The sequence below is a fragment of the Neophocaena asiaeorientalis genome, unplaced genomic scaffold (genome assembly GCF_003031525.2).
Source record: "Neophocaena asiaeorientalis asiaeorientalis breed wild unplaced genomic scaffold, Neophocaena_asiaeorientalis_V1.1 scaffold634, whole genome shotgun sequence".
Classification (NCBI taxonomy): Eukaryota; Metazoa; Chordata; class Mammalia; order Artiodactyla; family Phocoenidae; genus Neophocaena; species Neophocaena asiaeorientalis.
The window spans coordinates 1,394,457-1,419,589 of record NW_020173971.1 but is presented as its reverse complement, the minus strand read 5'-3'; the positions used below and the strand labels follow the sequence as shown (position 1 = coordinate 1,419,589).

General features: G+C 38.2%; 1 protein-coding gene and 1 pseudogene across 1 annotated transcript in view; both read right to left on the bottom strand.

Moving 5' to 3' along the window:
• Nucleotides 1-25,133, bottom strand: part of NVL (nuclear VCP like) — a 100,440-nt gene that overhangs the window by 26,303 nt on the left and 49,004 nt on the right. The window contains exons 17-18 of the mRNA XM_024753146.1: nt 24,396-24,515; nt 20,876-20,975 (exon numbers count right to left, since the gene is read on the bottom strand). Coding sequence (XP_024608914.1) covers nt 20,876-20,975; nt 24,396-24,515 — 220 coding nt within the window. The remainder of the gene's footprint in view (nt 1-20,875; nt 20,976-24,395; nt 24,516-25,133) is intronic.
• On the bottom strand, nt 1,910-3,547 carry LOC112404963 (serine/arginine-rich splicing factor 3-like; annotated as a pseudogene).

Here is a 25,133-nt window from a genome sequence, read left to right as displayed (position 1 = left end):
CCTAGGTTGTTATTTGTATTAGTACTTAATTCTTTTTTATTGCTGAGCAGCATTCCATTGTATGGGTATGCCACATTTGTTTTTTAGTTCTTCTGGTGACAAACATTTGGTTTGTTTCTAGTTTTGAACTACTACAAACAGAGCTGCTATGAACGCTCAAGTACAAGTCTTTGTATATGCTTTCATCTCTCTTTAGTAAATACCTAAGTGTGGGATGCAAAGCAGTACAGCTATAACACCCTGTAGGTGTACATTTAACTTTAAAAAAATCAACAAGCTATTTTCCAAATGAGTTGTACCATTTTACACTCCCAACAGCAGTAGTATATGAGAGTTCAAGATCCTCTATATCCTTGTCAATACGTTAGTCTTTTGTTGCTGTTGCTGCATTATGATTTAATCTAATGGCACAAAAATTTGAAATTACACCTCTAGATTTCTAAAAGCAAGGTTATGCATACCTCCCTATTCAATTCTGCACTGTTACATTTGAACCATATAGTGAATTTTACATCATGATGGATCAACTTCGAATTCCCATGAAACACCTCAAATTATATAAAATGGAAGCAATTTTTAAAGCTTTGTGTAAAGCTTTCATGCTAACGATAAAAGCCTTTTTTTTTATGGGCAACTTTGGATTATAATGTATCAGATGGCTCTACCTTAAAATGTTGATCACTGAATATCATGGACTTTGAACTGGCTTCTACTCCTAAAAATGTATCATCACTTAGGTGGACAACCAAAAACTCCCTTCACTTCAAAAGCTGCAACTCTGTTTCTTACAAAATAAGATTTGTGTAACCAACTGCCTTCTATGGGACAAGAACTATCTATGGTAATGGTGGGTTCAACTATTACACAGTTATGCTAATATTTTATTTTCAGAAGTGCTGTACAAGAAAATATAAGTATGGCTTCCAATAGGAATGTTATACCTGGACTTGGTACCAAGCTCAAATTTTAGTTTTACAAGGAAAACCAGGCTTTCAGGTTAAACAACAATTTGTAACCAAAACTTTAATCCCAAGGATTCTCACAAAATATATAACAAATGACAGTATGAAAAAAAAATCTTGCACAGCAACTCAAAGTTCAGCTCTACAATGTACCCTTAAACTGGCAGGACACTGGTATCTTAAATAGTCTCAAATTTCCAAATAAATCATGTTACAAAGAGCTATGTATTCATATACAGCAATCACAGAAGGAACTTCTGACCTAAAGCAAAGGTAAACTAATTTCTTGAAACTTCTTCGATTCTACACCAACTGGACAGCCTCTTGTCCAGTGTGAACACTAGTAGAATTTTTAAAACTCTAATCTAGGTTAAGGGTGCAGCTTTAATTTTTACCTGCTGGCTTGTGTTCACAGTAGGTTTTAAAGACTGCTTGCTTAACTACAGCTGCATACCATATCCCAGCTATGGAAAAAGTCTTTTCAATTTTTGCCAGTTTTGTTTCCATAATATTAAACATCATACTTTAGCTGGGCAGGAGTTGGAGATTTATTATCAGTCTACACAAGACTAAAATTCAAAGCAAATTCAATTTTGCTTAAGGGAACATTGTAAAGTAACAATTCTTGATATTACATGCCTCATACAGTCCATTTCAAACCATAGAGAATTACACCTTTATGCATCACTGTGCCAACAGACAGACAAATGTGAACAGCTAAAACATCTTAAAAATGCACCAAGCTTGGACTTCCCTGGTGGCGCAGTGTTAAGAACCCGCCTGCCAATGCAGGGGACACGAGTTCGAGCCCTGGTCTGGGAAGATCCCACATGCCGCGGAGCAACTAAGCCCGCGAGCCACAACTACTGAAGCCCATGCGCCTACAGCCCGTGCTCCGCAAAACAGAAGCCACTGAAATAAGTCTGCACACCACAAGGAAGAGTAGCCCTCACTGGCCGCAGCTAGAGGAAGCCTGTGCGCAGCAACGAAGACCCAATGCAGCCAAAAATAAATAAATTTATTAAAAAAGAAATGCACCAAGCTTATGAATTCTCAAACAAAACTTGACTTTTCTGTACATACTCCTGTCAAATGAAGTTATTTCCTGTACAACACTCCTTCTCTTGCAAACTGGTCTTCTATTTCCTTTCATTTGACCTAGATCGGCTACGAGACATAGAGAAAGTTCGGGACGGCTTGTGATTTCTCTTCCAGAACGGCGATTTCTCTCTCTTCTCCTATCTCTAGAAAGGGACCTGCTCCAGCTGTAGGAGAAGGTTCTCTGTCTTGGAGATCTGTGGATCTGCGGCGAGGGAGGCCTCCTCCTTCAATAATCATCTTGAGGAACTTCCCTGGTGGCACGGTGGTTAAGAATCCACCTGCCAATGCAGGGGACACAGGTTCGATCCCTGGTCCAGGAGGATCCCACATGCTGCAGAGCAACTAAGCCCATGCAGCACAACTACTAAGCCTGCACTCTAGAGCCCCCGAGCCACAACTACTGAGCCCACGTGCCACAACTACTGAAGCCCGCACGCCTAGAGCCTGTGCTCCACAGCAAGAGAAGCCGCCACAATGAGAAGCCTGCGCACCGCAACAAAGAGTAGCCCCCGCTCACCCCAACTAGAGAAAGCCCGCGTGCAGCAACGAAGACCCAAGGCAGCCAAAAATAAATAAATAAAAATAATCATCATCTTGAGGGTGACGACCCCAAGAAGGAGGTGGGTCAAGATTTCGACTTCTCTTTTCACCATTCAACAGTTCCACTCTTGGGCTCCCCTGGTGGCGCAGTGGTTGAGAGTCCACCTGACGATGCAGGGGACACAGGTGCGTGCCCCGGTTCGGGAGGATCCCACATGCCGCGGAGCGGCTAGGCCCGTGAGCCATGGCCGCTGAGCCTGCATGTCCGGAGCCTGTGCTCCGCAACGGGAGAGGCCACAGCAGTGAGAGGCCCGCGTACTGCAACAAACAAACAAACAAACAAACAAAAACAGTTCCACTCTTACTCGGCCGCCACAAAGTGTTCTCCCATCTAGCTCTGCCTCTCTGGGATCTTCAGATTCAACAAAAGCAAAGCCAGAAGGGTTTCTAGCAACCCACACACTTTGGATGGGTCCACAATGGCCAAAAGCTTGTTCCAATTCGGTCACTACCATTGTTTCTAAGATTACCTACATAAAGCTTACAGTCTAATGGACAGGAATCACAATGCATTTCGAGATCCTGGGCTAGAAACGCGGAGGCTCAAATCCACACACCCTCAGCTGGGTCTTTCCGGTTCCCTCCCGCCAGGCACCCGCAGATGCTCTTGCAAACCCAGCGTCCATGAAATGACCTATAGTTAGTCTTTTTCATTTTAGTCAGTCATTCTAAGGTTTGCAGTGATATCTCACTGAGGCTTTAATTTGCATTTCCTTGATGACTAACGATGTTGAGCACCTTTTCATGTGTTTATTTGCCACCTGTATACTTTCTATGGTGAGGTGTCTGTACAATTCTTTTGCCTATTTTTAATGCCTTTTTTGTTGTTGAGTTTTGAGTTGTGTTGTTGAGTTCACTATATATTCTTTAAGAAATAATATACTTTGCAAGTATTTTCTCTCAGTCTGTGGTTTGTCTCTGTATTCTCTTAGTGGCATCTTTTGAACAGCAGTTCAATTTATCCATCTAAGAAATCTTTGCTTAATCCAAGATAGAAAAAATTTTCTCCTGTGTTTTCTTCCAGCAGTTTTATAGCTATGGGTTTTCATTGGTCTTTGATTCATTTGAGTTAATTTTTGCATATGGTAAAAGATAGGGATTAAAGTTCATTTTTCTTGCCTATGGATATCCAACTGTTCCAGCAACTATTGAAAAGGCTATCCTTTTTCCACTGTATTGCCTTTGTGCTCTATAAAAAAAAAAAATCAATTGTCCAGATATTTGTGGGAACATTTTTAAATTCTACTATCCAATGATCTATATGTCTATGTCTATAACAATACCATGCTGTGAAAACACCTTTTATCTTAAATATACAAACAGAGATCTTAAAGCCAGATCTGCATGCCCCAAAATAAAGCTTGATATAAAGAATCCCAATTGTACGTAGAAAGCATTCTTAGTTTAGGACTTTTATAATCATTTAAATTCTCTGACAACATCACATTTAGTATTTTGTTGTTTATTATTTTAAGAAATTATTTACTTATTTTAATTACAGTAAAAAGCATCCTGAGTAATCTATATACCATAAAGTATGTGTGTGTATATATGTGTTAGATGATTTAAACTATGCTCTACCAGAAGCTCTTACAAAATTCTACGCATTACATCTTTTCTCAAAGAAAACCTGGCTCATACTCAACAATTCTGTTTCACTAACAGGCATCTTTTTTTTTTTTTTGCGGTACGCGGGCCTCTCACTGTTGTGGCCTCTCCCGTTGCAGAGCACAGGCTCCGGACGCGCAGGCTCAGTGGCATGTGGGATCTTCCCGGACCGGGGCATGAACCTGTGTCCCCTGCATCGGCAGGCGGACTCTCAACCACTGCGCCACCAGGGAAGCCCACTAACAGGCATCTTAAACACGGCATATTTAAGACTGAGATCCAGATCTTTTCCCATCACCTGCCCAAACAGGGCCCTACCATTGTTCTTCCCATCTTGGTTAATGGCAATTCATCCTTCCAGTTTTTCAGGCCTAAAACTTGGAGTCATGTTTGATTCCATTCTCCCACATTTATATCCAATCCATTAGCAAATCCTGTCAACTGTATGACACAGTATATTCAGATTCCTTCTACATTCCCAGGTGTCACCTGGTTCAAAGTATCTTGCAGCACTTAGATTATTTTTACAGCTTCCTAAGTGGTTCCCTACCTAATTGTGTCAGAATTTTAGGTGGAAGACTCAAGATAACAATTCTTATCTTTGCAATGAAGAAATCACCAACAATTCCAAAGATCTAAGGACAAAATCCATTCACTTACAAATGAGACAGATGCCTGAAGAGGAGGAACTCTCCCTCAGATCTGCTGATTAAAAAGCAACTACTATACTATTAAGTATCAAAAAAGCGCTAAAATTTAAGAGCTAATGGTAGCAACTTTCAACTTTAGGAAAACAGTATTTTGTTACAAATGGACCCTCAATTTTCAACAATGGTGCCAAGACAATTCTATGGGGAAAAGATCAGTCTTTGCAACAAAGGATGCTGAGACACGTGACTATCCACATACAAAAGGATGAATGGACACCTTCACAACATACAAAAAATTAACTCAAAGTGGATCAAAGACCTAAATGTGAGCACTAAAAGTTTAAAACTCTTGTAAGAAAACATGACCCTGGGTTACACAGTGATTTCTTAGGTATGACATCAAAAGTACATGTGATTAAAAAAAGAAAGAAAGAAATTGAACTTTACCAATTTAAAACTTTTGTTCTTCAAATGATACCATCAAGAAAGTAAACAGACAACTCACAGACTGGGAGAAAATATATATGCTAATCACAAATCTGATTATGGACTTGTATCTAGAATAAATAAAGAACTCTTACTACTCAATGACAAGAAGGCATTAACACAATTAAAAACTGGGGGAAGGATTCAAACAGACATTTCTCCAAAGAAGATACATAAACGGCCAACAAGCAAAAGAAAAGATGTTCAGCATCATTAATTATCAGGGGAATGCAAATCAAACCACAATGAAATACTTCCTCACATCTACTACATGGCTATAATAAAAAAGACGATAACAGGTGTTGGTGTGGAGAAACTGGAAGCCTCATACACTGCCTTGTCACAATTACTAGTGCGAATATAAAACGATTCAGACATTTTGGAAAAGAATTTGGCAGTTTCTCGAAATGGTAAACATAGAGTTACCATATGACCCAGCAATTCTACTCTTGGGTATCGGCCTAAGATAAATTATAACATATATCCAGACAAAAACTTGTACATGAATGTTCATAGCAGCATTATCATAATAGCTAAAAAGTACAAACAACCTAAATGTCCATCAACTGGTGAATACATAGTATGTGGTATATCCATACACTGGAATATTATCCAGCAATAAAAAGGAATGAAGTATTGATACATTCTATAACATGAATGAAACTTGAAGGCATGCTGAGTGAAAGAAGCTAGATAGAACAGCCCACATACTGTATATGATTCCATTTACATAAAATATCCAGAAGAGGGAAATCTACAGAGACAGTAAGTAGACTAATGGTTGCCTAGGGCTGGCAGTGGGGGAAGAATAGGGAGTGACTGCTAACAGACACAGATTTTCTTCTTAGGGTGATGGAAGTGTTCTAAAATTAGATTATTGGTATGGCTGCACAACTCTGTAAATATACGCAAAACCACTGAATTGTATACTTAAAACGGGGAAAATTTATGGTATACCACATATCTAAATAAAGCTGTTTTTTTTTAAAATTAGATCCTCAGACTAAAGAGATTATCAGTATGTCCTGACATTTTGGAAAAGAATTTGGCAGTTTCTCGAAATGGTAAACATAGAGTTACCATATGACCCAGCAATTCCACTCTTGGGTATCGGCCTAAGATAAATTATAACATATATCCAGACAAAAACTTGTACATGAATGTTCATAGCAGCATTATCATAATAGCTAAAAAGTACAAACAACCTAAATGTCCATCAACTGGTGAATACATAGTATGTGGTATATCCATACACTGGAATATTATCCAGCAATAAAAAGGAATGAAGTATTGATACATTCTATAACATGAATGAAACTTGAAGGCATGCTGAGTGAAAGAAGCTAGATAGAACAGCCCACATACTGTATATGATTCCATTTACATAAAATATCCAGAAGAGGGAAATCTACAGAGACAGTAAGTAGACTAATGGTTGCCTAGGGCTGGCAGTGGGGGAAGAATAGGGAGTGACTGCTAACAGACACAGATTTTCTTCTTAGGGTGATGGAAGTGTTCTAAAATTAGATTATTGGTATGGCTGCACAACTCTGTAAATATACGCAAAACCACTGAATTGTATACTTAAAACGGGGAAAATTTATGGTATACCACATATCTAAATAAAGCTGTTTTTTTAAAATTAGATCCTCAGACTAAAGAGATTAACAGTAATGTCTAGTGAAATAAAAGTTATTATAAGATCAGACAGCCTTCATGAATCAGAAGTAGATCTCTTCTTATGATTCATAAACAAATATTTACTGAGTTCTAGGATGCACCAGGGTACCTGTATATCAGCAGAATGCCAGGGCCTATGTTAATTTTATAAGGGCAGTACTTACCAAAGGGCAAGATATACTGGCTTGACCATGGCACCAAGTCATTGTTCAACTGCCTTCAAGAAGCATTCAACCATAATCCAAGGCCATTCAGAATAAATAGGTAAGGGAGCATTGCATTTGACTTGGTACTTAAGTGGCTGAATATCTTACTATAATAAAATCAGTATCTTCTTTTAAGTCACCCACTCTTTCATCTGACAAATAACTGTGGGCTTACAATAGGTAGAAACCCTGAACTTGAAGCTCTCTCTCAAATATAAGACTGCAGACTTATTCCTTGCCTAGAAGAAGCTTACACATCATAATTTACTTATTTATTTTTTGGACTGCACCATATATGGAGAGCAGAAACTCATTCTAGATACTGAATTGCTACTGGTAAGCAATAGACACCCACTCAATAGAAGAAAAAGTAATAAGCTAGTGTGGCCATCTGGGTTACATAACCTATGCGTGCTGCTCAGGAGTGTTTTTAACCAGCTAGACAGGGGTTAAGTGGGAACTGTTCCTCAAATGAGAACATCCTTTACAGGACTTGGTACCTGAAGAATGCAATGCAAAGATGTGTACAGGAGAGTTAAATTTAGGGCATCTGTGCTCAAGATGTAATTTGCACCAGGAGCTCCATCTCCTTTGGTTGAGCACAGGGAACTGGTTTATTTCCAGAAGAGGGTATGGACTTTGGTATACCACACATTAGAAGAAGGCTGTCACAGTTTCTCAGAACAACCAGAGGTAGAATGGTGAGAGGACAGGATTTTAATTTACTTCCTAAAAATCAGTACCTCAAAAATTAGGGAAAAAGGATAAAGACAGAGATGGAAAATAGGTGAAAAGAACTTTAGTAGATCAATTCAAGAGGCTTAAAACCCACCAAGTGCGAAGCATACAAGTGAAACAAACAAAAAAGTCACATAAAAAGGATCAGAATGACATAGAACTTTTAAAAGAAAAAAAGCAATGCCTACAAATTACAAAAAACAAAATTTTCAACTCAAAATTCTATATCCAGCCAGGCTACCAATCAATAATGAGACTAGAATAAAGATATTTTCACATATATAAGAATTCAAAAAAAATTTACCTCCTACATGACCTTTCTTAAGAAAGCCACTGAAAGATAAGCTCTAGCAAAATTTAAGAGTAAAGCAAGAGACAAACATAAGATCAGAAACAGTGCAAAACAAAGGAAAGCAGGAAAGGGAAGTCTTGAAATGACAGCCATTTATATCACAGACCTAGATGGCACCAGTCCAGACTGGAGCATGATAGAAAGCTCCAGAAGGGAGATCTCCAAAAGCAAACAAAACGTCAAATGGAATTGATACATTATCTAGATAAATAATACTGACTGATGTATAACATAGTTGATGAAGAATGGGAACACAGAAAACAAAGCAAAAGAAAAAAATGAGGGTTACTAAATCTAAGAATAAAAAAGGTTTTAGGAGAAGGAAACCTAATCATGCTGTGATTCTTGGGTCAGCGGAGAGAAATTTTTTCAAAGTCATGGTAATGTAAGTGTTGACTAGTGATTTAACCAGAAGTTATAATAAATCTATATTATAATATTGGGAGGCTGGAATGGCGAGAACAGATGGTGGGCATGGTGTGGCAGTGATGGTGGGCTGGGCTATGTGTGTGGAGAAAGGGTGAATGTAAGATAATGAATCTTCATTCATTGAAAAGAAGTTAATGGGTAGTGTGTGAAATTGATAAGACATAGCAGTACGAGCATATTATTTGAAAATATGGAGGAAACACAGCAAAAAAAAAAAATAGCTCAAGGATTTTACCAGTAGAAGCCTCTGGGATGGGGGCTGGGGGACGCAGAGGACCAACAGTTTTTATTATAAGCTTTTCGGTGTCATTTGGTTTTTTTTGTTTTGTTTTGTTTTGTTTTGCGGTACGCGGGCCTGTCACTGTTGTGGCCTCTCTCGTTGCGCAGTAAAGGCTCCGGATGCGCAGGCTCAGCGGCCATGGCTCACGGGCCCAGGCGCTTCGCGGCATGTGGGATCTTCCCGGACCGGGGCACGAACCCGTGTCCCCTGCATCAGCAGGCGTACTCTCAACCACTGCGCCACCAGGGAAGCCCAGCTTTTCGGTGTCATTTGATGTTTACTGATATCTCCCTGTGTGGGTTTTTCTTTTTCATGCCATTCACCAACTGGATCCACAACCTCACAGCTTATTATGGCCATTCTCTTACGGAGTTTGTCAATTTACCAGAGCCGTGTCACACAAAACAAACACTGTTCAAAATCTGAGACATAACAAAACAAACTTCAGTATGCAGAGGTGACTATGGTACAGAATGTAGAGGAAATGAACTTGTGCTTTAAAGAAAATATAATTTGGTGGGTGCCTGAGGGTCAAATCTTGGTTTTGCCACTGCTAACTTATCTGGTGGCAAACTAATTGAAATCTACTAATTACTGTGAGCTTTACAGTGAGGATTACCTTTACATAAACGGCCAACAAGCAAAAGAAAAGATGTTCAGCATCATTAATTATCAGGGGAATGCAAATCAAACCACAATGAAATACTTCCTCACATCTACTACATGGCTATAATAAAAAAGACGGTAACAGGTGTTGGTATGGAGAAACTGGAAGCCTCATACACTGCCTTGTCACAATTACTAGTGCGAATATAAAACGATTCAGACATTTTGGAAAAGAATTTGGCAGTTTCTCGAAATGGTAAACATAGAGTTACCATATGACCCAGCAATTCCACTCTTGGGTATCGGCCTAAGATAAATTATAACATATATCCAGACAAAAACTTGTACATGAATGTTCATAGCAGCATTATCATAATAGCTAAAAAGTACAAACAACCTAAATGTCCATCAACTGGTGAATACATAGTATGTGGTATATCCATACACTGGAATATTATCCAGCAATAAAAAGGAATGAAGTATTGATACATTCTATAACATGAATGAAACTTGAAGGCATGCTGAGTGAAAGAAGCTAGATAGAACAGCCCACATACTGTATATGATTCCATTTACATAAAATATCCAGAAGAGGGAAATCTACAGAGACAGTAAGTAGACTAATGGTTGCCTAGGGCTGGCAGTGGGGGAAGAATAGGGAGTGACTGCTAACAGACACAGATTTTCTTCTTAGGGTGATGGAAGTGTTCTAAAATTAGATTATTGGTATGGCTGCACAACTCTGTAAATATACGCAAAACCACTGAATTGTATACTTAAAACGGGGAAAATTTATGGTATACCACATATCTAAATAAAGCTGTTTTTTTAAAATTAGATCCTCAGACTAAAGAGATTAACAGTAATGTCTAGTGAAATAAAAGTTATTATAAGATCAGACAGCCTTCATGAATCAGAAGTAGATCTCTTCTTATGATTCATAAACAAATATTTACTGAGTTCTAGGATGCACCAGGGTACCTGTATATCAGCAGAATGCCAGGGCCTATGTTAATTTTATAAGGGCAGTACTTACCAAAGGGCAAGATATACTGGCTTGACCATGGCACCAAGTCATTGTTCAACTGCCTTCAAGAAGCATTCAACCATAATCCAAGGCCATTCAGAATAAATAGGTAAGGGAGCATTGCATTTGACTTGGTACTTAAGTGGCTGAATATCTTACTATAATAAAATCAGTACCTTCTTTTAAGTCACCCACTCTTTCATGTGACAAATAACTGTGGGCTTACAATAGGTAGAAACCCTGAACTTGAAGCTCTCTCTCAAATATAAGACTGCAGACTTATTCCTTGCCTAGAAGAAGCTTACACATCATAATTTACTTATTTATTTTTTGGACTGCACCATATATGGAGAGCAGAAACTCATTCTAGATACTGAATTGCTACTGGTAAGCAATAGACACCCACTCAATAGAAGGAAAAGTAATAAGCTAGTGTGGCCATCTGGGTTACATAACCTATGCGTGCTGCTCAGGAGTGTTTTTAACCAGCTAGACAGGGGTTAAGTGGGAACTGTTCCTCAAATGAGAACATCCTTTACAGGACTTGGTACCTGAAGAATGCAATGCAAAGATGTGTACAGGAGAGTTAAATTTAGGGCATCTGTGCTCAAGATGTAATTTGCACCAGGAGCTCCATCTCCTTTGGTTGAGCACAGGGAAATGGTTTATTTCCAGAAGAGGGTATGGACTTTGGTATACCACACATTAGAAGAAGGCTGTCACAGTTTCTCAGAACAACCAGAGGTAGAATGGTGAGAGGACAGGATTTTAATTTACTTCCTAAAAATCAGTACCTCAAAAATTAGGGAAAAAGGATAAAGACAGAGATGGAAAATAGGTGAAAAGAACTTTAGTAGATCAATTCAAGAGGCTTAAAACCCACCAAGTGCGAAGCATACAAGTGAAACAAACAAAAAAGTCACATAAAAAGGATCAGAATGACATAGAACTTTTAAAAGAAAAAAAGCAATGCCTACAAATTACAAAAAACAAAATTTTCAACTCAAAATTCTATATCCAGCCAGGCTACCAATCAATAATGAGACTAGAATAAAGATATTTTCACATATATAAGAATTCAAAAAAAATTTACCTCCTACATGACCTTTCTTAAGAAAGCCACTGAAAGATAAGCTCTAGCAAAATTTAAGAGTAAAGCAAGAGACAAACATAAGATCAGAAACAGTGCAAAACAAAGGAAAGCAGGAAAGGGAAGTCTTGAAATGACAGCCATTTATATCACAGACCTAGACGGCACCAGTCCAGACTGGAGCATGATAGAAAGCTCCAGAAGGGAGATCTCCAAAAGCAAACAAAACGTCAAATGGAATTGATACATTATCTAGATAAATAATACTGACTGATGTATAACATAGTTGATGAAGAATGGGAACACAGAAAACAAAGCAAAAGAAAAAAATGAGGGTTACTAAATCTAAGAATAAAAAAGGTTTTAGGAGAAGGAAACCTAATCATGCTGCGATTCTTGGGTCAGTGGAGAGAAATTTTTTCAAAGTCATGGTAATGTAAGTGTTGACTAGTGATTTAACCAGAAGTCATAATAAATCTATATTATAATATTGGGAGGCTGGAGTGGCGAGAACAGATGGTGGGCATGGTGTGGCAGTGATGGTGGGCTGGGCTATGTGTGTGGAGAAAGGGTGAATGTAAGATAATGAATCTTCATTCATTGAAAAGAAGTTAATGGGTAGTGTGTGAAATTGATAAGACATAGCAGTACGAGCATATTATTTGAAAATATGGAGGAAACACAGCAAAAAAAAAAAATAGCTCAAGGATTTTACCAGTAGAAGCCTCTGGGATGGGGGCTGGGGGACGCAGAGGACCAACAGTTTTTATTATAAGCTTTTCGGTGTCATTTGGTTTTTTTTGTTTTGTTTTGTTTTGTTTTGCGGTACGTGGGCCTGTCACTGTTGTGGCCTTCTCGTTGAGCAGCAAAGGCTCCGGATGCGCAGGCTCAGCGGCCATGGCTCACGGGCCCAGGCGCTTCGCGGCATGTGGGATCTTCCCGGACCGGGGCACGAACCCGTGTCCCCTGCATCAGCAGGCGTACTCTCAACCACTGCGCCACCAGGGAAGCCCAGCTTTTCGGTGTCATTTGATGTTTACTGATATCTCCCTGTGTGGGTTTTTCTTTTTCATGCCATTCACCAACTGGATCCACAACCTCACAGCTTATTATGGCCATTCTCTTACGGAGTTTGTCAATTTACCAGAGCCGTGTCACACAAAACAAACACTGTTCAAAATCTGAGACATAACAAAACAAACTTCAGTATGCAGAGGTGACTATGGTACAGAATGTAGAGGAAATGAACTTGTGCTTTAAAGAAAATATAATTTGGTGGGTGCCTGAGGGTCAAATCTTGGTTTTGCCACTGCTAACTTATCTGGTGGCAAACTAATTGAAATCTACTAATTACTGTGAGCTTTACAGTGAGGATTACCTGACAACATGGGAAGCACTCACTGCAGTGGTTGGAATACGAGTGCTCACACGATAATCATGATTATTTGGACTCAGGCAGACTGAGATTCAAATTGCTGCTCCACCCTTGTCAGTTCTACTTGGGCAAATAATTTAACCTAATTTAATTAAAATAATTTAACTTTTGCAACAGTAAGTATATACATCATGGTACTTTCCTCACAGGGGTGTTGTGAGGTTTAACAAGGTGAACGCTTAACACATTACTGACTGGGGGATTTTTGCAGAAACTGCTGCCTGTGGCCATAATACCTCTCTGGTCAAAAATGTGTTAACAAAGTGCTTAGCATTTATTTAGCAAAGATCCATGAACTCCAGTTATTATCACTGATGAGTTTTTTTTTTTTAATTAAAATTTTTTTTTACTGGAGTATAGTTGATTTGTTGAGTTTTAAGTAAAGAAAATGGGATGGATTTATTTTCACCCCCTTTTAGAGATACTTTAGAACTGAAGACACCTGTGTACTTCTCTCCAAGTGCTCTCCATCTCAGGAAGTAGCAAAACCTTTTACCTAGTTTTTTAGGCAAAAAAGAAATCTAACAGTAACCTTTGTTTATTCTCTTTCTCACATCCACATCTAATTCCAGCACTTTCTATAGGTTTTACCTTCAAAATATATCCCAAAGCAGGGTCAGCTCCCCACTGATCACTTCTTACTTCTCCCACCAAGCCCACATCAATTCTCCCTTGGACCATGGATCTTCTAACTCCTTTGTGTCAAGAACTCCTTTGGGAATATAGCAAAGTTTATGGACTCCTTGTCAAAAAAAGTGTTTTTAAATGCATAAGGCAAAATGCATAGGACTACAAAGAAATCAATGGTACTAAGAGTTATCAAACTGCTAGAAAAACAAAAATTTGATATTAATAATATATGTACTTCCTTATTGATAACCTTAAGCAGCAGGTCTGATAGAATTGTAATTTTGGAGTAGTATGGGTATAAACAGTATTTTGTGATATCTGCAAAGACTGTAAGGTGACAGAGAAATAGCTATGATTTTACTGGTTGACGGCTGCAGGCACTACTTGGGCTCGTTGCCAACATTCATAATTCAAGGAGATGCTAAATTTCAGTTAGGGGTTGGTGAAACTGAGATGAAAGTTTTTCACATTCAGGTTCACAGACCCCCTAAATTCTAACCACAGATCCCCAAGGTTAAGAACACCATTTCTGGTTAATTTTTGTAAAAGGTATAAGGTCTGTGTCTAGATTTTTTTTTTTTTTTTTTGGCATGTGAGTATGCAGCTGTTGCAGCACCATTTGTTGAAAAGACTGTCCTTTCTCCGTTGTGTTGCCTTTGCTCCTTTGTCAAAGATCAGTCGACTGTATTTGTGTGGGTCTATTTCTGGCCTCTGTTTTGTTCCATTGATTTATTTACCTTATTCTTTCATCAATATCACACTTTTTTCGTTTTTTTTTTTTTTCGTTTTTTTAAATAAATCGCTCTTTTTTTTTTTTTTCCCTGCCCCACATGGCTTGTGGGATCTCAATTCCCTGAGCAGGGATTGAACCCAGGCCACAGCAGTGAAAGCCTGCAATGCTAACCACTTGGCCATCAGGGAAGTCCCCTACACTCTCTTGACTACTGTAGCTTTACGGTAAGTCTTGAAGTCGGGTAATGTCAGTCCTCCAACTCTATTCTCTCCTTCAATACTGTGGTGGCTTTTCTGGGTCTTTTGCCTTTCCATATAAACTTCAGAATATTTGTTGATATTCACAAAAAAACACTTGCTCGGATTTTGACTAGGACTGCTTTGAATCTATAGAACAAACTGGGAAGACTGACATCTTGACAGTACTGCGTTTTCCCATCATATACAAGGAATATCTTTCCATTTATTCAGATCTTCTTTGATTTCTTCCATCAGAGTGTCATGGTTTGCCTCATATAGATCTTGTACATATTTTGTTAGATTTATACCTAAGTCTATGTCTGTCTCTTTCTTTCTTTTTGGTGCAGATATAAATGGTATTGTGTTTTTAATTTCAAACTCCAATTGTTCATTGCTAGTATTTACCAACTGATTTTTGATTTTTTTTTTTTTTTTGCGGTACGCGGGCCTCTCACTGTTGCAGCCTCTCCCATTGCGGAGCACAGGCTACGGACGCGCAGGCTCAGCGGCCATGGCTCACGGGCCCAGCCGCTCCGTGGCATGTGGGATCTTCCCGGACCGGGGCATGAACCTGTGTCCCCTGCATCAGCAGGCAGACTCTCAACCACTGCGCCACCAGGGAAGCCCTACCAACTGATTTTTGAAAAAGGTACAAAAGTGATTCAGTGGAGGAAGGATAGTCTTTTCAGTGAATGATGGTGGAGCAATTGGATACCCATAGGAAAAAAACCTCTCGACCTAAACTTTGCACCTCACATAAATGTTACCTAAAAATAGACCACAGGTTTAAATGTAAAACATAAAACCATAAAACTTTTAGAAGAAAACAGTGGAGAAAATCTTTGGGACATAGTTTTGAAAACCAGATTTTAGACATGGTCTGCAGAGTGTAATATATAAAAGGAAATATTAATAATTTGGATCTCTGTGATTAAGAAGATGAAAAGACAAGATGCAGACTGGGACAAAAAGTTGCAAATTACATATCTGACAAAGGACTCACATCTAGAATATATACAGAACTCTCAAAACTCAACAATAAAAAAGAATACACATTCCAATTTTAGAAAATGGGCAAAGGACACAAAGAGACAATTCACTGAAGAAGATATAAGGATGGCAAAGAAACACATGAAAAGAAGTTCTTATTGGCCATCAGAGAAATACAAATAAAACCATGATGAGATATCACTATACATCTCTTGGAAAAGATAAAATAAAAACAGTGACAATACAAAATACCAGCAAAGATGCAAAGACACTGAATCTCCCTTAGCATTACTGATAGAAATTATAGCCACTCAGGAAGACTTTGACAACCTCTTTAAAAAACTGAACATATACTTAACGTACGACCCAGCAATCATGCTCCTGGGCATCTATCCCAAAGAATTGAAACCTTATGTCCACATAAGAACCTATATGTAGATGTTCAGAGTAGCTTTATATGAAACAGTCAAAAACTGGAAATGATCATAATGCCCCCATAAGAGAATGGTTAAACAAACTAGAACCTCCACACCACAGAATACTACGCAGTACTGAAAAGGAGCAATCTACTGATACACACAAGTATTTGAATAGATTTCAAGGGCGTTAGAATAGGTGAATAAAGCCAACCTAAAAGGTCACATTTTGTACGATTACTTTTATATAAAATTCTTAAAGTGATACAATTATAGAGATGGAGAACAGATTAGCAGTTGCCTTGAGTTAGACATGGTGGGAGAGAGGTGGTTGTTACTATAAAGGGATAGCATGAGGGAGATCTTTGTGGTGATGGAATAGTTCCTGTATTGACTGCAGTGGTGATCACATGAATCTACACGTGTGCTAAAATGGCAACAAAATAGACAAATTACACAAATGTCTATTTCCTGGTTTTGATTTTGTACCATAGTTATGTAAAATGTAACAACTGAGTTAAACTGGGTACATGGAACTCCTGTGCATTATTTTTCTAATTTCTTGTGAATTTATAATTGTTTCAAAATACAAAGTAAAACTAAAAGTCACATATTTTATAAAAAGAAAAAGAAAATCAGATCACTTCACTCCCCCACTTAGAAAACGTTCATGGGACTTCCCTGGTGGTGCAGTGGTTAAGAATCCACCTGCCAATGCAGGGGACACAGGTGGTCCGGGAAGATCCCACATGCCGTGGAGCAACTAAGTCTGTGTGCCACAACTACTGAGCCTGAGCTCTAGAGCCCACGAGCCACAGCTACTGCAGCCCGTGTTATGCCTAGAGCCCATGCTCCGCAACAAAGAGAAGCCACCACAATGAGAAGGCTGCACACCACAACAAAGAGTAGCCCCTGCCTGCCGCAACTAGAGAAAGCCCGGGCACAGCAACGAAGACCCAACGCCGCCCAAAAATAAATAAATAAATAAATAAATTTAAAAAACCCTTCATGGCAGAATAAAATCCACACCCCTTACTGTGGCCTAAAAGGCCCCTTGCACTTCTCCATCACTACCCCCCAACTCTTTTCACTCTAGACGCACTGGCCTTCTTGCTGGTTCTCCAAACTTCTTCTCACTTCAGGGCCTTTATACTTATTGTTTGTTCTCCGCCTGGAATGCCTTCTCCCAGATTTTTGCATGGCTTGGTACTTCACATTATTTGGGTGCGTGCTGACATTACTTCTGAAGAAGAAGCTTTCCCAGACTATGATATCTAAATTAGCATTCCTCTCCCCAAACACCAGTCATTCTCCATCCTCTTACCCTGTTTTATTTTATTTATTTGATTGTCTATTATTTACCCCCTGTTCCCCAGCCCCAAATCAGAATACATGCAGGCAAAGAATTTTTCTGAATTGTTAACTTTTGCATTCCCAAAGTTCAGTAGGATCAGGTATATAATAAAAATTCAATAAATATCTGATGAGTGAAGGAGTAAACCTGAGCGACTAAAGAAAATTATACTGGTATGACTGACCTACAACACCAAGCTGTAAGGCGGAATGTATAACTTGCACCATAAAACAAAGAATGTGATAAAAGAAAAATATACATAAGAAGGATTAAAGATAACTGCCCCTTTTTTTACCTTTCTACTTCTCTCCTTTCGAATCTGGCCCTTCCTGTCACTGCCCTGACCAAGAGAATTTGTGTATTCTGGGCCTTGCCTTCAAAGGAATGGCAGCTTCCACCTTTATCTCTTGGAATCCAGCTGTCAAGTACGAAATGTGAGTACTCAGAGAACCATTCTAATGGAAGCCAAACCACATGGAGAGGCCCTGGAAGATGACAACTGGTGGTGGGGATGGGCTGGGGGGAGGGGGTGTGCAGAATGCCGAGGTGCACGAAAGCACCAGACATGTGAGTAAAGAAGTGACCTTGAAAGGGGATCCTCTGGCCCAGCCATGCCTGCTGGTGGCATGTGGATCAGAGACGAACCACCTGGACAAGCCTTCCCTGAATTCCTGACCTACAAAATTATGAAAAATGCAAAATGGTGATTTTAAGCCACTAAGTATCACAGTAGTTCACCATGCAGCAAGAGCTGACCAGGACATCGGGCAAGAAGGGGTTTCTTAAAGCTGAGCAGAATCCAAGTTATAAACAATCAAACAAAATATCACAGGATAGAATACAATGGAACAGAACTGCCAAATAGGCATCAATACAAGTGAAAAGATCTAAAACATCTATTTTTAAATTTATGTGGATCCTCAACGTAATGGGGTTTGTTGTGGGGAGAAAGGGATGGGTGAGGTGCAGTGGAGAGGAAGACAATACTCAAGAACACTGGAAAGAACAAAACAGAGGTACCACATTCATCCTGTCATTCACTGGCTAAACTCAAGAGACTACTGTACTCAGTTCTGGGTTTTACAACTAAGGAGAATCTGGAGAATCCTAAGGAATTCAAAGATGAATAAAGAGATCGGAGGAAAAAAAAAAAAACCATGAGGAAAGGTAACATACCTGAACCCTTTTGAAGGAAGGGATTTAAGTAAAACCTAGTAGTAACATTGAAGGACCTATTATTTGAGTAACACTGAAGGACCTGTTATTTTCTAATCTACAGAGATTAAACTAAAAGATAAGAGTGTTTACAATAAACAAATATGAAAAATGGTGAGTACGGTTAAAGACAGAATAGGTTATTAGAGCACACCAAAGACTGTCTTCTTGAAATCTACTAGAAAAATCTGTAGCTGCTCAGGAAAGGTAGGATGTGATTCTGTCCAAATCTGACAGACTTTCAAGGTTTCTTCGAGGATGACTCTCTGGTTTTATGACCTAATGACTGCTCCTACTGCTAATACCCAAAGTGCTCATGATAATGATAATGATACTAAACAGCTACTTGCCACGCACTATGACAGATACATTACCAATATCACTTAAGCTTTGGGACAATACTGCCTATTTGGTGTTATTATCCTCATTTTATAGATGAGGAAGTACTGGTTAGCAAGATGAAGTAATACATGCCCAGGATTAATGTGGCATAATAAGGAATAAATACATTTGGTCTTTGCCCCTGGTTCCTGGCTAGAGCTTTCTGAGTAACAGGAGTGTCTTTATTGTGCTAATGAGATGACTCAAGGTTGGCCCTGCAGGTAACTTCAGGATGGGGCTGGTTACCAGAACAACTTACCATCTGATTAGAGGGTTAGAACTTGGAGCCAGACATCTGGGGAGGTAGGGCGGGGCTGGAGACTGAGTTCAGTCACATGGCCAATGAGTCAGTCAATCATGGATACATAACAAAATCCCAATAAAAACTCTGGACATCAAACTTGAGGGAGATTCCTCGCTGATGAACACAGTGATGTGCCAGGAGGGTGATGTGCCCTGACTCCATGGAGAGAGGGCATGGAAGCTCTGCACTCCCTCTGAGACCTAGCCCTAAGTGTACCCTTTATAATAAACTGTAATTGTAAGTATAGTGCTTTTCTTCATTTTGTTAGTCTTTTTAGCAAATTAGTGAACCTGAAAGGGGTGACGGGAATCCCCAAGTTTGTAGCAGGCTGGTCAGAAGTGCGTGTGTCCTGGAGACACCACTTGCATCTGGTATCTGACGTAGGGCAGTCTTGTAGACAACTGACCCCTTGACCTGCAGGTTCTGACATTAACTTCAGGTGGTTAGTGTCAGACCTGAATTATAACCTACTCAGTTGGTATACACTAGTTAGGGTTGAAAGAGAACAGTTAGTAAGATATGAAGTGCTAGAGCCAGGACTCAAACCCAGTTCTGCCTAACTCAGAGTATTTCTAATTCAAAGATAAGAGTCTAATTCAAACCTTTCGATTTTTCAATTTAAAAGGAAATGGTATATAATTCATGAAGGTTTTAGTATCTGTACTAACTTACAAGAAAAATTACATCAGCTTGAAAACTGAAAAATCCATTTAAGCAATTAAAGTCCCAAGTCACCGCCGGTAGACATAGTTAACACAAATATCAATGCAGGAGCAGCTATGATACAGCGGCGCATATGGATGGCAAAGTATCAAACAATATGAAGAGAACTGAGGACCCAAAGTAAAAGCCACCTTCAGTACTTTTGAAGTTTTGAGACTTTTTCTAAATCCCTCACTAGTACTTAGGCTTTTTAACAATTTTAAAAAATAATTAAGTGCAGGTATATGGACATGCTTCCAGTATAAAACCTTAAAAACCTATCTTTAACCTTCAGATAACACTGAAAAAGAGACTGGTTCTTGTCTCCTATAAGCTTGAGAGAAACCATAGGACATAAATTCTGATAATACTTTGTGGTCAAAAGTGTATGTTACAAGGGTTCTCTGCTAACAAGACAATTTTCTATGCACCAACACAGAAAAAAAATCTTACAGAATCCAAGCAATAATGTTATACTGTTTTTTTTGTTTTTTGTTTTTACTTTAGCTTACATAAAAGCTTTCTAAGGTTTTATTCCAACGTATGAACCAAAAAGGGATTTCCCAAACTTATTCTTCCTTTACTAGGACGTATATAAATTATACCGTTCGTAAACGCTGTAAGTTTTTAGACTCATCTGTTTTATATTCTTCTTTCTTACCTGGTCTGTTAGTGGCTGCCATAATAAAAACCTGCTGACGTGTTTCCAGACCATCCATCTCTGTAAGTAGCTGATTTACCACCCGGACACTTGCCCCTGTCTAAAAACAAATAAATACAGCTACATCAGCTCCCAATAAAAGAAAAATACATCACCAGTTTTTTTTTTCCATGCAAAATAATACATTTGCTAACTTGAATGAAAGCTTTTGTCAAAAGATATAACAATTATTTCCTGAGAAGTCACTATATCTAAGCACTGTGCAAAACATATTCTCATCAGTGTGCTTCCCCAGCAATCCTGCTATCATCCACAATTCAGATGAGGAAACTGAGGCTTAGAGAGGCTATTTGTCCAAGGTCTCAAAGCTACATAAGGGTAGAGATGAAATTCAATCTCAGGCTTAGCTGATCCCACAGTCTTATGCCTCTGAGCTATCCAAAGATCTAAGAACTGAGAATTATATTCAATATCCTGTGATAAACCATAATGGAAATGAATATGAAAAAGAATATATATGTGTCTAACTGAATCAATTTGCTGTACAGTAGAAATTAACACATTGTAAATCAATTATACTCCAATAAAATAAATTTTTAAAAGAAGATCTAATAGCCACAACGAATTTCCCTTTGGGCAAATCTAGACTCAGCTTTTGAACGCCAGATCAGACTCCCCAGGATACTGGATATTCCAGAGCTTTCAGCTGGGACACTGAGGCCTTTTCTCTTTTCCTTGAAGCATGCAGTACAAAGTTGAACTACCTCAGGGCAATATCTAAGACGTTCAAGGAGTTGGTGAATAGGGGGATGTTTATCCCTTAAATGCAGAAAGTTTTAAAATGCACAATGTAGGAAATGAGAAAAGTGGTGTTGTGTTTCTTTTTGTCATTAATTGCCTTTCTTCAACATAAATTTCATGTACAGAGGTGGTAATGAGTTTAACATACTGATTTCTCCAGAAAAAAAATTTGGTGCACCTTATTATCACCCCTTGGAGACACAGTATTAACCGTTAGGAGCTTAAAAGAATTATAATCAGGACTCAAAAAAATAAAGAAGTACTGGTTTTAAAAAAACAAACAAACAAAAAAACCCCAAAACACTGTCCTACCTAAGCAAGACAAAAACCTCACAATCAATTCAGGAAAAGGCTGACAGACTTTACTATACATAAAATTTTATATAATAAAAAAAGATAAGTGATAAAACTGGGAAAAATAGTACCAACACACATAATTGGACAATAGACTAATTTCCATCACATATAAAAAGCTCTTATAAATTAACAACAAAAAAAGGGGAAGATGGAACTTCCCTGGCGGTCCAGTGGTTAAGACTTTGCCTTCCAATGCAGGGGGTGTGGGTTCAATCCCTGGTGCGGGAGCTAAGATCCCATGTACCTTGGGGCCAAAAAACCAAAACATCAAACAGAAGCAATACTGTAACAAATTCAATAAATTGAGACTTTAAAAATGGTCCACATCCAAAAAAAAAAAAAATCTTAAAAAAAGGGAGGGGGGGAACATTTCATTTTCAGTGTATGTGCTGCCAAAGTGAGCACAGAAAAACATTTCAACAGCAAAAGGGTCAGAGACATGAATACTAAAATTTAACATCATGTTTTGCCAATAAAATTGAGAAAAATAAAAAGATGGGTATTACCCATTGTTGACAAAGGTGTAGAAAATGGTTATTTTTAGTTGGTAGGTGTATGTAACTGGTAGTTTTTGCAAAGAATGACTGTGTTAGCTTTCAAAATATTTGTATACATCTTCTACCCAGAAATTCTACTTCCAAAACTCTCACATATTCCCACATGTGCACAAAAATATGTGATAAGAATGTTTAATACAGTTGTGTTTATAGGGGAAACAACTGGAAACAATGTAAATGTCCAAAACAGGGGAATTGTTGAATTAATTCTTCCCTATCCAGACTGTGGAATATTTATTCAATAGTTACAAAATAAGTTATTAAGTACATGGGTAAAGTGTCAGATAGAATGACCACATTTATATAAAAAAATAAGTTTAAATCATACATGTTTTTAAGCTTATAGAAAAAGTTCTAGACCACAAATGCAAAACACTAAACTGTCAGCAGAAGTAACCTCCAAGAAGAGTAACAGGGGGGAGAACCGGAAGAAAGACTTGACTCTATACTTGTATTTATTTGCATTTTTCACAAGCATGTATTCATGAATAACTTGCATCATTAAAAAAAGAATATGTTCAATTTAAAAATATTTTCAGAATCCCCTTCAGGTGAAAATGTTAAAGCAAAACACATATATCTGATTACAGGGATGTGTGGTAGCTGACAGCCAAGAGAGATAACCTAGAAGTTAGAAATGTCGTTCATAAGAATGCAGACTTCTCTGAGGGCAAGGAGTTGACTGGATATACCTCCTAATTTAAATTACCACTTGATAACAGAGAGATGCAAACCAGTGAAATGGGCTATCAATGAACAAAGGGTTTAATTCACAGCAAAAGGGAATAAATAAAAAGGAGTAAAGTCCAGAGCATACCATGCCCCCACCAGCTGGATATAGTGTGTAGGATTTTGGTCTGGATCCCACATTAGATTTTGGAACGTGACGGCCGGCAGGAGAACCCGGGAAGGATCTCTGCCCTGGCCACTGACATCACACTATCAGAGGTAAGACTGTAATAAGGATTTTCTGTGATATTGCTGACTGCTGGGTGAGCAAACAAAACTGCTATGATATAAAGCACACTTATCCTAGTCAAGTTTTGTTTTGCAACTTCTGAATGCTGGGAATTTTAAGCAAAACGAGGCACCTAATAAATGTTTCACAACCCAAGAACACACACAGAGTAACTATGTGAAAACAAATCACATAAGAAATATAATCATTTCCTCAATCATCTTGTAATAAATGTACTTAGTACACAGTCTCTGCTATCCTCTTCAAAAGGTTATATATATATATTTAAAATATATTCTTTATATTATGCTTCACTATGATTCAAACAGTATTCCTGATAACTGTTTTCCAGGTAATCACTGTACCAAAATTTCTAAGAATGGTGACACAGTGTAGTAATGCAAGTGGTCTTTAATGCACACCAATTTATATCTTCCCCAGATAGAAATGGTGCTGCGTCTTAAAGCATATCATCTGACCCTACTTTGAGTGCATGGTGTCTTAAATTATATTTTCTCCAAGAACTCTGAAGACAATCATACGATTACAAGGTAGGCTATCCAAAACTAATAATCATTTCCATTCCCAAAAACTCATTTGTGTGAATCAGATATGTGCAACCAAAATAATACACAGAAAGAAAAATGGATACAGAGGCTAATAAAAACACAATTGTTATCCCTAGGCCCTGTTTTCAAATTACTAGGTTTCTTCACTTAAAGAGTCTCAGTGTTCTCAATGAATGACTTTATAAGAACTATTTGAACTTTACGTAACTTTGTAAGAACTTACAAAAGGTTTATGGTGCTTAAAAAAAAATCTGTAATCACCAAACTATGATACCTACCTCTCGGACTGATCTTCGAGGACATAAGGCATCCACTTCATCAAAGAATATCACGCAGGGTGCTGAATTCTTGGCTCGCTGAAAAACCTGTCGCACAGCACGCTCGCTTTCACCAACATACTAGCCATATACAGAAAGGAAATAAAATGTAGAGATGTTTCAACTTTGGAGTTTGGGCCAAATTATAGTAGTACTAGTTTTAAATGACATTTATATGCCAGAGTCCAAAAAGTACTAGGTCAAAAATAGCCAGTTATATGTGGTTCAACTTAATAAGATTAGCTATTACTTAAGCTTATTATAAATTTCCTCATTTATAAAATGAAGACTAAATAGAATGAAAGGTCTCCTCTAGCTCAAAAGAATTCCACAATTTTATGGTATCTTAGAACGGATCAAAGCTTTATGCATATAAAATACCCAGCAGTAATTTTCATTAATTCAACAGTATTTTAAATGTGAACAAGACAATTTACTGTTCTACTGCTGTTTCTACACAAGTCATCTTGCTAAAGGAAGAGCTAACGGTCATACAACATCAGAGGAAGCAAAATGAGCCAGTTAGACATCTACCAGGTTTCATAATGCATAATGTACGGTAAAATCAAAATACAAAGCAATTCACAAGCAGCTATAACATGAGGACTAATTAATATAAAAAGTTATATGTAAAAATACAGCTTTACTTTCAGCTAAGCACAAGAAATTGTTCTTGTAAAATTTCAAATTAGTTAACTA